Consider the following 15,558-nt stretch of genomic DNA (forward strand, 5'->3'; position numbering starts at 1 on the left):
CGGATTCTGTGTCTCCCTCTCTCTCTCTGACCCTCCCCTATGCATGCTCTGTCTCTCTCTGTCCCAAAAATAAATGTTAAAACAATTTTTTTAAATAAAAATAAAATATCGTAGGACGCCCTTCCTTGGACGTCACAGTTAAACTTAGGATCGTGTCTGTGGGGCTGTAAGGCGTCATCTGACATCGCATTGTAAAGGGCCCAACGTCCCAGAACCTTTTCTGTGGGTTTTCCGATGATCGTGTTTTCCCTTTCCGTCAACAAGTGACCAGTTATATTGACAAGGAGAAATAAGAATCACGCCAGGAGAATTTCTGCAAATATAAGAAGTAATTTTTATTGCAATATACCGTAGCAAAGTGGTCGGGGGAGAAGGGCACACATTTGGCTTCAGTACAAATGACGACAGCTTTGAAGGGACCACGAAGATGGGGAGGACAGACTAAGAGCAGACTCGGGAGGGGCGAGGAATCAAAACGGAATCACATGACCTAGACAACCCCCGCAGGGCACCGCTCGGCAGTCCTCGCGTATGGCTTTGCTTTGGAAGAGACAAACGTGAGAGTCATTGGCGCAGGCCGGCATCCCAGGCGCGAAAGGACCTCGAAGCCAGGCTTTTCTTTGGCAACAGCGAGACTCCGTTTCCGCGGGAGTTCGGGAAATCCCAGTGGGTGATTTCGTTTCGCCCGGGGTGTCGGAGGGCTCTCTGCTGTGGTCTCCCTGGCGGGGCGGGGTGGGCAGGGACAGCACCGGACCGGTCACCTCTCCCCCCGAGGGGGCTGAGCAGGGCCCGGGGGCCCCGCCCGCTTCCCCCAGCACGGAGGGAAAGGGCATGGCAGCTTTTCACAGTAAAGGGACAGCCAATCCTCGCCGGTCCGTCGGGTCCCCCGCCCACAGTAGGCAGCCCCCGGCCCTCGCTCGTGGGAAGAAGGCACGGTGCCCGGACAGAGCCCCGCCAGCCCCGAGCTCCGGTGCGGCCGAGACCTGGGCCCAGGACGCTTGCAGATGGGAATCCAAATCGCTCGTGTGGGAAGGAGGCCCTGAGGCAGCCCTGCAGAGACCCGCAGAACTCACGGCCCTCCTCCCTGTCCGCTGAGGGCCCCCCGGGCCGCCCCGCCGGGCCACGCCCGTAGCTTCAATTCAGTTCTTAGCACAGACACAGAAATTAGCACCAAACGTTCGGCAACCAGATACAACCTGCTATCGTCACGACACAGTGCGGGAAGCAGCTTTTATTTGTGTGTGTGTGTGTGTTTTCAAATCACAGAACCACAGCCGACTACCGGAAACGGGCCTCGCCGCGACCTGGGGGCGCAGAAGCGCGTGGGCCCAGCGGGCAGGAGGGTGGCGTGCGTCTACCTTAACGTCCTTGGCGGAGACCCACGCCGTGGAGGCGAAGACGGGGACCACGCAAGGCGGGAGGGTGAGGCACGGCCAGGTACCCCCGCGTCGCCTTTCAAGGAGACCTTGGAACAGATAGCACCACAAAGGACAAGTTAAAAGTGAGCACCAATTATCACGTAAGGACCATCTACAGAAAGTGTGGGTTCCCTGCCCCGGACGCTCTCCCGTCAGGCTCTGCGGGAAGAAGAATGGAGAAAGGAAGCAATTAAAATTAATTTATGCCTGCGTTTTAACCTAAGTGCATGAAGGAAAGGCAAAGCGTGGAGTTCTCTCTCTTTTTTCTTTTTTTCCTCTCCGTTAAAAAAGAAAAAAACCTCCGGAGCTCATCAAAAAATTGTCTGAAGAGGGGCACGGACGCCTGCCGGTCGAACGGCAGCACGACCTCCCGCCCTGGGCAATATTCCACTTTATTGCACGTTCCTGGCCAGGGTGGGGACGGGGGCTCCTCGGGTCTCGCCGGGATTGGGCCGCCCACCCCTTGTCCCCACTCTCCGGCGGGGCTGAAGCTGGGTTTCCGTGCGTGATCGAAAGTCAGGGACACTGCACGTTTACGACAATACAATACAAATATTTACTTAAAACTCACAAAAACGGAAGCACCTTGAATCCATCGGAAAGGCACATGCGGAACGACATTTCGCCCGCGAATGGATCGTGTAGTTGAGAACAGACGCTCTGGCAAGGTGGGGATGACCCTTACAAGGCTCACCTCAGAACACGTTTTGAAGGGGAAATACACATCTTCAAGTTGAATTTAAAAAACAGCAACAACAAAAAAAGGGGTCTCCGAATAGTGCAGCCCCCACCCCGCTCCGTGGCAAGAAGTGTGGCCCCCTTCCCGTCCCCGTGGCGTGGTGGCGACGGAAGGGCGCTGAGACAGCGGGGTGCCGGTGGCGGTGGGCCGTCTAGGTCATGTGATTCGGCTCCGGGGTGGGGACTCAGCTCTCTTCCTTTGCTCTGTGGGTCTGGGGTCCGGCTCGGCGTGGAGCCGGGCGCAGACGAGGTCGGGGGAGGGACGAGGGGCCTTCACTGTCCAGGACGCCCGCAGACGGCGCGCTGAGGTCACGAGGTTGCTCTCGGGGGTCGGGCTCGCGGCTCCTAGCCCAGGAAGCAAGCTGGCCCCACTTCAAATCCGAATTTCTGTGACGCTTCACCGAAGTCATTGAACATGATGTCCACGATGGGCACCTGCTCCACCTTGGGGGTGTCGATCTCCAGCACGGTCTTCTGATACCCTTTCTTCGTCTGGGAGGCACAAGAGAGGCGCGTGTCAGTAAGAGGGGGCCGGGGGCACCTCTCACGCTTGAGCCCCACCCGCCACACCCGCCCCGGCTCCCGGGCTCCCACGCACGCGCACGAGCGGCCGCGGACACGGCCCGGTTTCTGCCACGTCTTCAGGCAGGCGGAAGGAAGGAAGGTTCCGGACCAGGGCAGGCAGCGCCCCGCCTCCCCGCCACCTCCCGCCCCACGACCGGCCATTTAATCCTGGCCACGGTCCCGGACCCACGCCCCCCCCCCTCCCCGCCAGCTGGGACACCCCAAGGCAGCCCCTCCAGGACCAGCTACAGAAAACACAGCTCTATGGCATACGCCGATCTGGGCTCCACGCTCAAAACGCAGAATTCTAAGACAGAACAGCGGATCGCGGGCCCTGCCCTTGGCAACGACCCCCAGAAGTGAGAGGAGGCCACACCCACAAGCGCGAGAAGAGGCGAGGAGCTCTAGGCCGTCACCTCCCCCGGCCAGGCCCGCACCCACGGCCGCCCACCCAGGCTCTGTGTCTCTGGGCCTCCGCCCTCACCGTCGGCCCCCCTGAGCACCAGGGAATCAGATTCAACAGCTTCCTGGCCCTCGCTGGGCCGCTGGGAGGTGGGGCTGCCACGGGGCCCGTGCCACCTCGGCTACGGGCGGCCCGCGCCTTCCCACGCCGGCGGGGCAGTGCCGCGGGAGGGCCGGCGAACGGCCTCTCCTCCCCACCCAAGGGACGGCAGCGTTGGCCGAGCCGACAGGGTGGTCTCTCCTGGATTTACGGGGCCCCACGGCCGCAACGATCGGGGCACTTACGGAGGGCATGTTTGAGCAGGCCGCGAGCCCGCAGCCGCCCCGCCACCCCGTTATTCCTGAGGCATAAATAACCGTTACGGGCTGGCGATGGCCCCCGAGGGTGCACGGAGCCTCACAAACAACGGGATTTATGCGGCCCGCTTCCTCGGGCCCCCTGCCAGGTGATCCGTGTGTGTGCACAGGGCTGGGCCCGCTCAGTGGCCCCTCAGTCCGGCCACACGGCCACAGAGCGTCTGCGGGGACCCCAGTCTTTGGTCCCTCGATGCCCCGTGAATCCAGCTGGCCTCCGGGGGCCGAGGGCCGAGGCTGGCCTCTCTTCCACCAGGAGGTGCGTGGGGGGCAGCGGGGCCCCCTGAACAGTTACGTGGGAGGGGCGTGACCTGGCAAATCGTGCTGAACTCTTTGGGGGTTTGGGGTTTGCTGAGCACAGCTCCCCAGGAGCCCCCCGTGCCCCACCTCCACGTTCCACCGGCCCTGCCCTCCGCCCACACTCCAGCTCTGGCCTGCCTGCATGGCCCACTCTCTCCGTCCGCAGGGTTCTCTCCTTGGAGACGTTGTCTCTCGACAGAGATAGGATCTCTTCTTTCCAGAGTAAACCCGTCTGAGGGGGGAGCTGCCGCTCTTCCTGGCCCAGCGTCCGGTCTGGATATCCCGCCCTCTCGGGTCCTGCCTCGGCAGCCAGAGATGCCCGAGGACCGTCGCAGAGCTCAGAAACGGCCACCGTGAGGACGGGGCACGATCTCCTCTCTCCGGCAGATCGGGGCAGCCGATCGACGTGCGCGCTGTTTTCTAAGGGGCAGGACCGTGGCTGGGATTGCAACGGCGCTGGGGCTCGGGCCCGGGCTCCAGGCCAGCGGCGCTGGCTTCCACGGACCCCACGGTGGAGGAGGAGCCGGGTCCTTCCAGCTCTGGGCAAGGCGGAGCCACGGGGGCTCCCCTCAAATCTTCGCCCTTTCCGTACGGCGGCAGCCCTCGCCGGGAGAAGAGGCACGCGGCAATGTCGGGAGCCACTTTCGGTTGTGACAAGTAGGTGGGGGCCTGGCAGCTGGTGGGCTGAGGCCAGAGGTGCCGCTCAACATCCGACAAGGCACAGGGCGCCCCCTCCCCAACCCCACACACCCAAAGACTCATCTGGCCCCGGGTCTCCTCCGTATGACGTAAGGGGCAGAAGCAGGAAGGAGTGGTGGAAACTACGGGCAAGGAGATCTTAGCTCGATTCCTACAAGAGCTTCCTAACGCTGAGACCTTGCCACCACGGCCTGAGAGCTGCCTCGGGTGGTAGTGAGCTCCCTGTCAACGGAGGCAGACCCAGGCAGGCGGGCCCCCGGTGACACAGCATCGCGGGGAACTCCTGGCGGCTCCCGGCTTTGCTGTCGCAACGAGTCGGGGAAGGAGCGTCTACAGAAAGAGACGCGGGGGCCCTGGATCTTTCCGGAAAGCTCTCTGGAGCCTGTCTCTGAGCTGCAGCGGAGAGCCAGGCGGCCCGCACTGTAGCCGCTGAGGGTCCTGGGCCCACGGGGTGCATTTTCCAGCATCCCCCCCGCCGCCCCTGAAGGCACGGCCCCCCGCTTCTGGAGGACCAGGCCGCTCTCCTCACCAGATGGCCTGTCCTGGCCCCAGCGGACTGTCTCCCTCTCTGCCATGGAAGCCAGGATGCTCCAGAATGCTCCGAGCCACATTCAAGCCCCTTCCCCAAGGACTTTCTGCTCTAGGAGACACTTCTTTGCCCTTCACGTCTCTGCCTTTACGGCCTTCAACTAGCGGGCCTCTGTTGTCAAAAACAGTCACAGGAACTGAGGGTTCTTCTGGGGCTCACGGCGGGCTGAACACAATCCCGAGCGCTTTTTAGGCGAGATTAGAAGTGCTCCTGGAGCCACCCTCTGAAGCAGATGCTATTACTGTCTCTACTCGCGGGAGGCGGGGAAGGCAGGGATAATTTTACCTGCCGCCTCACGACCTTCTCACAGCAGCTCCTGTGTGTCAGGAGCGTGACCAGATGCCAGGAGGTTAAGGCCCCCTCCCGCCCCCCCACCGATGCGTCTGGACCCCCCCCCGGGGGACTGGACTCCTCTGCTCTTAAGCAGGGACGAGTCCCGCACATTCCCCGGTCAGACCGCAGGACTGACCCGCACAAATCCCAGGGCACGGGGCCGCAGGGGGCAGGGGCAGAGTGCCTGGGGGAGCCCGCCCCTCTGGGCGTCCTGGCCTCACACTCGGCCCCGGTGTTCCCTCCCCTGTAATCCCCACAGTGGCCCCGGGGGGGGGGGGGGGGTGGTGAGAAAAGGACCCCTGGGGGCCGGAGGGGGCAGTTCCGCCCAGGGCACCCGCCAGGGGCCGAGGCAAGCTCCGAGCCTGGGTCCCGCTCTCGGTGAACACCGGGCACCTCTGCCCGCTCACCTTCCCTCTGGGCCCAGGTGGCACCGCAGAGCCGTCCGCGACACTCTGGCCTGGCCCAGAGGGCGCCAGCCACCCTCAGCGGACCGGTCCCAGGCACGCCGGGACAGGATGGGGCGGGAGCGTGCAGCTGCGGGGACGGACACAGAGGCGAGAGCACGGGCTTGTCACACGCACCTGGTGGCAGCTCAGTGCGGGGGGACGCCCTCCCCGGCCCGGGTCACACTGTGACCAGCTCTCACAAATGCCCTCCCTGCTCCGTTCAAAGAGCAGGTCGGGCAGCGGAGGTAGGGGTGGGGGGGCAACTGGCGGAACCACCGGAAGAACTGGAAATCACAGATGGTTTGCTCCACCCAGAAATCTTCCGGAAGGGCCCTGTCTGGGGCTGGCGCTGCGGATGGCCACCAGGTGACCGGCACGGCGCCTTCCGGAGAAGGACATCATGCCTGGAGGGAGGCCCCGCGGAGGGCCGGCCCTGGTCGTGGGGCGGGGGTGCAGCCCAAACTACCTGGCCCCGCGGGAGCCGGCCTGGGCACCTCGGGCAGGTCCCTGAAGAACAGGGGCCGGGAGGAGGCAGCAAGACTCAGAGGCAACGCTTCCTGGCAGCCCCCGCCTCCAGCCTCTCAAAGGCCCCAGGAGGGACACGCCCGAGGATCTCAGCAGGACCGGGCCCCCAGTGCGCGGCTGCACCTTAAACGTCTCCCGGGACACGAGGACACGGCTCAGACCTGTGGGCTGCCCAGGGCTGCCCCTCCCCTGGGCACCCAGGCCTTGCTCTTGGGGGGGGGGGCGCGGGGCGCAGGCAGGCGTGCAGAGAAGGCAACTGTCCCGGGGCCCGGGGCCCAAAGAGCGAGGCGCGACTCCAGCCCTGACTGGCCCTCCCGTCAAAACTGCGGGCAGAGCGGCCCTTTCTGGTGGGCGGCGCGGGGCCCGGGCCTGACCCTCCACCCACAGAGCACAGCCCGGCACTTGGGAGCAGACCCAGCCCGGGTCCCGGCCGTTCCCAGGAAAGCCCCGTCCAAGAAGAGAGCCTCTGATCCCCAGCCGCGCTGACAGGGGCTCCTTGTCACACGTGGATGGGGCCACGGACCCGGCTCCCGGCCTCCCGTGTCAGGGCTCAGCTCTCCCGGGTCGGGCGCTCTCGCCGCCCCCTGCTCGCCGCGCGGGGCCGGCCCCGGAGGCGCCCGGTGACCGACCTGGCGCGGACTGAGGGACGAACACCGGAGGCCTGGAGGGTGACACCCCGCCCCCCGGGCCAGCCGCGTGTGACACTCACAGCACAGCCATCCACCAGGGCGCGGATGTAGGGGCTGTTGTCGTAGGACATCTCCTCGTCGTTGGAGCCCAGGAAGCGCATGGCCTTGTCGTAGCTGCCCGTGGCCGCGTCCTGCCAGGCGACCGACTGGTAGCAGTTGTAGGTGATGTTCTGGTTGGCGGAGGCACTCAGGAGGCGCAGGAAGGTCATCTGGACCACACCCACGGGGTTGCCCTCGGCGTCCACGTAGGAGAGCTGGGGGGGGGGGGGACAGGGAGGGCGCTCAGCAGCGAGGGGACACGGCCTCCTGCACGGCCCGCCTCTGTCCACGTGCCGTCTCCTCCAGAGTGAGAGCCACGCCGAGGGCAGCACCCCGGAAACGGGCCACACTCCCGGCCCCCCGCCCCCCGAGGCCAGGGCGCACCGGCTCCCGGGGGGCTCCCTGGAACAGAGCTCGACACACCTCATTTCTTCCAGACACCCACACAGCCCTCCCACTCCTCCTGGCCTGGCGGGTCCCTACTCCTCCAGGGCTCAGTTCATGTTCCTCCTCCTCCAGGAAGCCTGCCCAGGTCAGGTGCCCTTCCCCACCTTAGCCTAGCTCGCTGTCTCTTTTCCCTACTGGGCTGGAAGGCCCTCCATGCCAGCGCTGGACCCCGTGTCACAGGCTCCTGGTGCGTGGCCGCAGCCCGCCCCGGACCGAGAGCACCCTGAGGGCAGAGACATGGCCCATAGTCCGGTCACTGTGCCTGGGGACCGGCCAAAGGAAGGCGCTCACGAGATCATGGTAATAAATGAAACCTTTTGCTGGGCACCTATCACGTACTAGGCCCTGGCCACGGAGCCGTGAGAACTGCAGATAGACCAGGGGGCCTCAGGGGCAACTTGGGCCAGTGGGGAGTGAGGCACGGGGTGCCCGAGGGCTAGGGCGACCGGGCGTCCTCCTGGAGGCACAGGGGAGCCACAGGATGGCACTCGGGAAAGGCCATTTCCACCTCTCCCGGGGCTCAGAATCCAGGGGAAAGCAGAGCACGCCTTCCTGCGGCCTGGGACGGGGCTCAGTGTTGCCCACACTTCGAGGGGGCAGTCGGGGCACCCTGGGGACGTGAGCCTCCCAAGAAGACCCCTCTCTCTGACAGCAAGCCCCGGGCACGGCATCAGGGAAAGACAACGTGTCAGCTCTCAGGGACTCTCTCCAGCGTCACCAGCTGGTTACCCCAAACAGGGCTACCGGGCTCGGCAGGCACGGGGCGTCCCGAGAGGCGAGCCTCGGTTTCCGCATCCCGAGCAGATTCCAGCTTTCTGAACAGCAGGACGCGGCCGGGGGACGTGGGCGTCGCCCCGACACCCCCACCCCGCCCCAGACGAGCCTCGTCCCGCTCCAGCCAGGCATCGGGGTCTGAGGCTGGCCCCGGAAGAGCCGGCTGAACACGCGAAGGGGAACGAGGCCCACTCGCTTCTATCCACACACATATAACCAGCGAGCGCGGAGGCGGGGGGCCTGGCCGGCGATGCGGCCCCTTCCCGCCAGCTCCGGCTTTGCACGCGGCGACCGGACACCTCACGGTCGGACCCTGAGGAGGAAGACCGAATACCAACCGGCAGTCCGGGCCATCAGGTGCTCCTTCTGGGAGGAAGCTTGACTGACTGGAGGAAGCAGACATGCACAGGGACAGGCCAGCGAGCAGCGAGGGACACAGAAGGACCCGAAGCCCCCAGGGCTGAGCGGGGCGGCGGGACGGCCGAATCCCGCCGCGAGTCCCCACCTCCCAGTGGGAAAGGGGCTCCTCGGGGTTATCTCCACGGGCTGGGTCCCGGGCAGCCCATCCAGAGAGAGAGGCTATTCCTTTAGGAACGGCCCCACTTCTACGTCCGCCAGGACGGTCACGGGCAGCTGGCAGTGCCTCAGCGGGAAAGCCCAAATAAGCAGGTGCTTCCGCTGGGTCCCACCTCGGTCTAAAGTGTGTGAAACGGGCCGGAGGCAGGAGGCCGGCTACCGGGGTGGGTGGCGGGAGACGGTGTTCTGAGAGAGGGGAGAGGGCGCGGGGCCACGAGGCGGGTCCTTCTGTGAGCTGGCTGCTCCTTCTGAGGCGAGCACAACAGGGGTGGAGGGAGGAGAAGGGGCAGGTGGAGAAGCAGGTGGGGGGCCCGCCGTCCACGCAGGGAGATTAAAGAGGTCTCCACAGACGTGGCGAGGCGAGCGCGAGCCTTCAGAGTGTCTGCAAAGAGTGGCTTGGAAATCCAGGACGTGGGCAGCATGCAATACTGTTAGCTATGGAGTGCCGCGGGTGTATGGACGAGGGGCCCCGAGGGCGGAGACGGGGCAAAGGCCAGCGGGAAGCCACCGCTCCGTGAGTCCTTGGGGGACGTGGCTTCTGTGCCCGTGGGCAGGGCCGTGGTGCCGGCACGGATGGCGGATGGCCAGGTGGGGAGCCACGGAGCTCCCACGACATGGCTCCTGGGAGGGGAAGGACCCTCTCCGGGGGCGCGTGGAGAGGGGACAACCAGGTCTGAGGACGTGAAGGCTGGGAGCGAGGTTGGACACCTGCTACGCACCCACGTCCTGGGCCCTCGGCCCCTTCGCCTGCTAGAAGGAGGGCACTGGACCCTGTGCACTGTATTCCAGAAAGGGGTCCGATCAAAGCCCTGGGACGGTCAGAGAGACATGCTGGCCGCTGGCCGCACGTAAAGGAGCCCAGACTGGCCCTCGGTCTCTGTGCCGGTGACAGAACATCACTGGCTTCCTTCAGGATATTCCATGCCCTTCCATCTCTGGGAAAGATCACTGGGACTGGCTCCCCGGGAGTTAAAGCAGGGACTAGCCTAGTCGTGCGGGATGCGCAAAGACGCCCGTGGCCGGGTGGGCCATCAGGACGGCCCCTGGCCCGGCAGCCGCAGGGGCCCGTGTCCTGAAGAGAACTCAGTCCTGGTCAGCGGCCCAGGACTCGCCTCGTCGGACCTGCCCGCTAGGACGCAGCGCTCTATAAACCCCTCCGGCTCCCGGGGTCTCTGGTCCCAACTCCTAGCGGCGCCCGGCTGTGGCTCTGGGCGGCCCGTGCACCAACCTCCTGTCCTAGACTGACTGGAAACCCGCCCGCCTGCCCCCAGGCCGAACGACCCCTCGTCGGGGATGGCGGGCGCCCAGGCTGGGTCTGGCTGTCGCGTGCCGCGGAGCAGCTTGGCTGGAGGGGCTCGAGCAGGGGTGGCGCACGGCGGCCGTCAGTGCCATGCAGAGCCGCGAGCCGGGCTGTGCCGCGAGCAGGCAGCGCCCCGGCGGCCACTTACCAGGGACCCTCGCTTGTACTGACTATACCAGGTAGAAGGCTGTTCTTTGGGCCAGCGGGCCATTTTACTCTGTAAGATACGAAACGGACGCGTTTGAAGGACAACCGCGCGCAAGTCGGAGGCCGCCTTACCAGTTTACCGCGCTTGAATTCACTGAACCAGGAACCCGGGTTTTCTTTGGGCCAAGAAGTGATCCTGGCCTAAACATCGAGCGGGGAGGTGGGGAGGGAGAGAAACAGAAGGGTTAGGGTTACTAGGAGCCTGCCCCGCCTGCAAACACACCTCCTCCCGCCCGCGGCGCGCCCCTGCGCCTCGCCCCACACGGCCGAGGGGGTTCCGCTCGCCCGGGGACAGCCCGGGGGCCACGGAGGGGACAAGGGGAGAGCGGGGGCCTCGGTATCCTCTCCGTTTGTGCACATCCAGCCGCCAGCGCGGGGCCTGGCACTTCCCAAGTGCCGGGTGGGGCCGCGGGGTCAGGGTCCGGACGACCGAACGGATTCCCGGGGACCGAGATGAAGGCAGTCATGACAGTAAGGGTCAGCATCTGCTGATAGGCCAAGGGGAGCACACTCGGCCACCCCGCCATGTGATCCGCGGCTCTGCCTGGGGACGGGGTGGGCAGGGGCGCTGCCAGGGCTGGGCCGGCTGGGGGTGAGCCGTGCAGGTGGTTGATGCGTGTGGTGGGCGTGCGTGTGTGTGTGTGTGTGTGTGTGTGTGTGTGTGTGCGTGCATGCGGTGGGCGGTGCCTCCCTGAAGACGCAGCGTGGAGCCGACCCGGTGGCAGAGGAGGGCCCCCAGCTGGTGTGTGCTCAGCGCAAGGCCGAGGTGCTGTTCCCAAGGTGGGGCCCAGCACAGAGCGGGCTCGTACCCAGTGCACACTCAGTGCACGAATGCATGCGTGTGACCCCTCCTCGGGGAGGACGCCTGCCCCTGGCTCCGGGAGCAGGAACGGGGAGCCGCTGGCTGCAGGCACAGAGCCGGGGAGCCCAGCGGGCGGGCCCACGGGACCCAGGCCCCACAGTCTGCTGTGCGCAGCAGGGGAAGAGGAAGCCTGACTCCCTGTCCTGTCCCCCCGGGCTTCCCCTCTGGGCTGGCCTCGTACCGGGGAGGGGAAGGGGCGTCGGGGAGGAAGAGGCACCCCAGTGCCCCCTCCTGTGCATTTCCGAACGGGCACCTGGCCTCCTCTGGGAAGCAGATGGCAGGTGCGGGTGGGCACTCCTTCTGCCTTAAACCCCCGCCCTCCCGCTGCCTGACGGGGAGGGGCCGGGCGGCCGAGGTCCCGATTTGCATGAGGCTCGGTCCGAGGAAGAGGGCAGGGCAGTGGGGGTCACTCAGCCCCCCCCCCGGCCCGCTGTCCGCCCAGCTGCGCCGCCAGCTCGGGCCCCCGGGGGTATCTGCTGGGCGGGGAAAGAGCCACAAGAAGGATGAGAACCAGGGTCTTTCCCGAATTTCCTCCTGGGCCTCTGCCAAACGGGAGGGTCCTGCGGCTTGCGTTGTCTTTTTGAACCTCCGGGCGTTTGTCGCTGGGCATAAAGGGATTTCAAATTTCAGGTTGGGGAGAGTGTGTGTAAGATAGGGGCGGCTCAGGTCATGATCTCACGGTTTGTGAGTTCCAGCCCCGCGTCGGGCTCTGTGCTGACGGCTCGGAGCCTGGAGCCTGTTTCGGATTCTGTGTCTCCCTCTCTCTGACCTTCCCCCACTCACGCTCACATCTCTCTCTCTCAAAAATAAACACTAAAAAAATTTTAAAAACAAAACAGGGGTCCCCAAATCGTGCCTGTCAGGGTGGAGCTCCTGTCCCTGTGAGCCGGGCCTTCTGTCCAGGGGTGCTGGGGCCCCCCAGTTTCAGCAAGATTTAGAGATAAGGGGGCCCTGACGCTGCTCTCTCCCAGGGGATCTGCTTCTCGGCGCTGTGGCCAGTAAGGAGCTGCAGGCCTCAGGCTGCCCGGCTCTCCTGCATCGGAGCCTCGACTGTCCGCACGGCTGGCCGCCTGAGGGGCGCCGTGGAGGGCTGCGCAGGCCCCACGCAGGCCCCACGTAGAGGGCTCCGTGCCATCTTTCAGCTAGAGACCTCGCTCACCTTACCTGTCCCGCACCAAGGCGGAAAGGAGCCCACGTCCACCCCACACACCCGTGCACACACACAAACCCCCGGCACGGAGGCGACGGCTGATGTTGATGGTCCACGCGGTCTCCGTGAACCAGAACCCCGCCCGCCGACACCCTGCACCCAACAGACTTCAGAGAGACACGCTGTACTCGGGACAGACAGGAGCAGGTGCCCAGGAGGAGGCTCCTACTAAGAACTGAGGCAGACGCCAGCCTCTAAGAGACGTGTCCGGGTGACTTCGTACTTGCCCCCAAAGTCCCCCCGCAAGGGCCTCAGGTCGGCCTGGGGTCAGGACCACGGGGTCATCTGAGGAAGGCTTGGAGCGACCAGTGGTTGAAATCCCAGCCCGGGGGAAGGGGGCGAAATGCCCGGGGGCTACCCTCTTCCGCCCTGCCATGGCACGAGACTGTGCCCACCGTGTCCCGTGGCTCGGGTCTACTTTCCGGGGGAGAAACCTTCACCTGGAAACCGCCGGAGCCGTCAGCCCGGCCGTGCGGTGACAGGAAGGCAGTCGGGGAGGCAGGCACTTACCCCCTCGGACTTCTTGTCGGGGAAGACGCACGTCGCCCCTCCGGCCGTGAAATTGCAGTAAACTTTGAAGGAGTCTCTGGAGCAGCCTTGGTTAGGATCTACCCAGTATTCACCTGACGGCAGACGGGGAGGTGGGTTCGTGAGCTGCTCCCTGCATGCTTCCAGAAGCATCCGCACCGTCGGCTCAACCGTTCAAAACCCACGGCCCGGCCCACAGGCCGCCAGGGCGGGCCTTCCCCGGGTCTGTGCGCTCGCGCTCTGCCTTCCGTGCTGCACCCACACGGAGGCACGACGGACCCGCCACCAAGAACCGGGCGGGAGGGTGAAGCCCAGGGCCCGTCAGCGCTGGCGAACGGCCCCCGCGGCAGGCGGACGGGAGTACCGAGATGCTCCAGGTGGGCTTGGAGGTTCACGCGCTCGGGGTCAGAGAGGCCGGGGACCGGGGACCTCGGGGGAGAAGCGCTCACGCCTCCCAGAGGGGCAGCAGCCGGCCGGCTAACGGGGCCGTGGGCTGCGTGTGGCCTAGGGCCGTGAGCCCGGGAGGGGTGCTGTGTTTCCGGAACAGTCCGGACAGTCCGGGTCTCGCAGGCTGCTTCCCCACGCAGCGCCCGGATCCTGACACTAGGACGTGTCCAATGGCACGGGGAGGGGACGTGACCCCCGCGGCAGCCCTGACATCAGGCGTGCTGAGCACACGGCACACCGTGTCTGCCGCTCTGTCCTCTGGTAGGGTATGCGCTTCTGTCCCCACTTCACGGACGGGGCAGCCGAGGCTCAGGGTGACAGGTGACGCACGAGACGGTGGCTGAGACGGGACTGGAAGCGGGCCCCGGGCCACCTCGGAGCCCGGCCCTGCTTCCCCGGCCCCCCTTTCCCGGGGCGCGTCCCGCGCTGCCTCCGTCAGGCCCGCAGCTGATGCATGGATGGGGGCCCCGAGGCTGTGTCCTTCCCACCGCGCGGGCTGCCCCGTCCCGGCCCCCGTGCGCCCCTACCGTCCGGGAAGTCGGGATGGCAGAGCTGCAGGTCTTTGCAGGTGCGTGCGGGGTTCTGCTGCGTGCCCAGGGGCCGCTTCATCTGCTCGATCTCTAACTTCAAGGAGTTGAGGGAGCCGAAGATCTCCTCCATGCCGTCCGCGTAGTCCACGTAGCTCTCGCCGGCCCCGTCGTCCAGCAGCTGGCTGGCGTCGATGTTCCGCCGGGTCCTGGATGCCTGGATCGGCAGGGGCTGGATGACCTCGCCGGGAGGACCCTGTGTGCAGAGAGGACCAAGGGGCTCTGGCGGGAGCAGGGCCGGGGGGCCGGGCTCCGCGTCCCGGCCGCAGACCCCGGGCCACCTCGGGGGGCTTCTGCTCCCTCTTTCCTGCTCCGGAGCGTGGCACACCCCTCCCGGCCGCCAGGCCTCCCCTGCACACCCGCCTGCCTCCGCCCAGCCTCGGCTGGACCCCCAGCGACCGGCTCTGCCCTCGCCTCTGCAGCCCAGCCTGGGGCTGCACATGGTGGGACTGCACTAACACCCGCGGGAGGAGCCCTCCTGGGGGCTGTGTGGGGGCCCCAGCCGAGGACAGACACAGGAATCGAGAGGCTGTGTTGCCAACACGGGGTGACCCGGGGGGCGCGCCCCACAATCTGGCTCGTCAGGGCCTCTACCCATCACCCGGGGGCCTCGTGTGGTGCCGCCCGCTGTCACATGCACACACGCACGCGCGCACACACGCACGTGTGCACTCTCTCCCCCTCTGCCCAACCAGGCCTCCCAGAGAGAGGCAACTGGACCCCGTCCACCAAGTCCTGGACAGCGAACAGCACCCACAGACGCTCCGACGACCGCCTCCGCGTCAGGAGAGCCCCCACCCCACTTTCAAGTGTTCGAAGGGGACTCACCGGCGGGCCGGGGGGTCCTGGGTGGCCTGCCTCACCCTTCGGGCCAGTGGGACCCTGGGAAAAAGGAAAGAGAACCAGGATGTGACTTAACCCCACCTCGTGCTCTGGATGATCTCCAGAAACCTGCGTGGAGACGGCAAGGGACAAAGTCTAGCGCGCCGGGGGCAGGACGGCAGAGACCCTCCTGTCCACAGTCCCAGCTGTAAGAGCCTGACGCCCCGAGACGGGAGCTTAGGCGCACCGTCCTGCTGAGGTGGGGAGCGACGGCCCGGATGCCTCTGTCTGCAGCGACCCAGGCTGCGGACGTGCTCAGGACCTTCAGCTCTGGGAGAGGAGCATGAAGACCAAGCCATCAGGGGTCGAGGGGGCGAAGGCGGCCCAAAGCGGTCATCCAGGGGGATGCACGCCCCTCCTCCCCCGGGCAGAGGGGGCCCATTCGGGGTGCAAGCCACTTACCGAGGAGCCCTTAGCACCTTTTGGCCCAGGAGGACCCTGCAGAGAGCGGGGGACGGAGCGTCAGGGAGCGGGCACCCCTTCGCCTCCAGGCACCCACCTCGACCCACAGCCCCGCTCAGGCCGGGCTGGGCCTCCTCCCCCTCCCCTGCGCCCCAGTCCCTCTCCTAGGAGCCTGAGCTC

The 15,558-nt window shown here is 66.0% G+C and overlaps 1 protein-coding gene across 2 annotated transcripts in view; it reads right to left on the reverse strand.

The window, feature by feature from the left end:
* Positions 1 to 310: 310 nt before the first annotated feature.
* The window catches only part of COL5A1 (collagen type V alpha 1 chain), a 148,634-nt gene continuing 133,386 nt past the window's right edge, over positions 311 to 15,558 (reverse strand). The window contains exons 60-66 of one of the 2 annotated variants that reach the window (XM_023242951.2): positions 15,379 to 15,414; positions 14,923 to 14,976; positions 14,035 to 14,290; positions 13,043 to 13,155; positions 10,402 to 10,470; positions 7,138 to 7,371; positions 311 to 2,648 (exon numbers count right to left, since the gene is read on the reverse strand). In XM_023242951.2, the coding sequence (XP_023098719.2) occupies positions 2,502 to 2,648; positions 7,138 to 7,371; positions 10,402 to 10,470; positions 13,043 to 13,155; positions 14,035 to 14,290; positions 14,923 to 14,976; positions 15,379 to 15,414 (909 nt within the window). In that variant the 3' untranslated portion in view covers positions 311 to 2,501. Of the gene's footprint in view, positions 2,649 to 7,137; positions 7,372 to 10,401; positions 10,471 to 10,532; positions 10,602 to 13,042; positions 13,156 to 14,034; positions 14,291 to 14,922; positions 14,977 to 15,378; positions 15,415 to 15,558 lie in introns of both variants that reach the window. The other variant, XM_023242950.2, reaches the window with a different exon arrangement.

This window comes from Felis catus, chromosome D4 (assembly GCF_018350175.1).
Source record: "Felis catus isolate Fca126 chromosome D4, F.catus_Fca126_mat1.0, whole genome shotgun sequence".
NCBI classification, from domain to species: Eukaryota; Metazoa; Chordata; class Mammalia; order Carnivora; family Felidae; genus Felis; species Felis catus.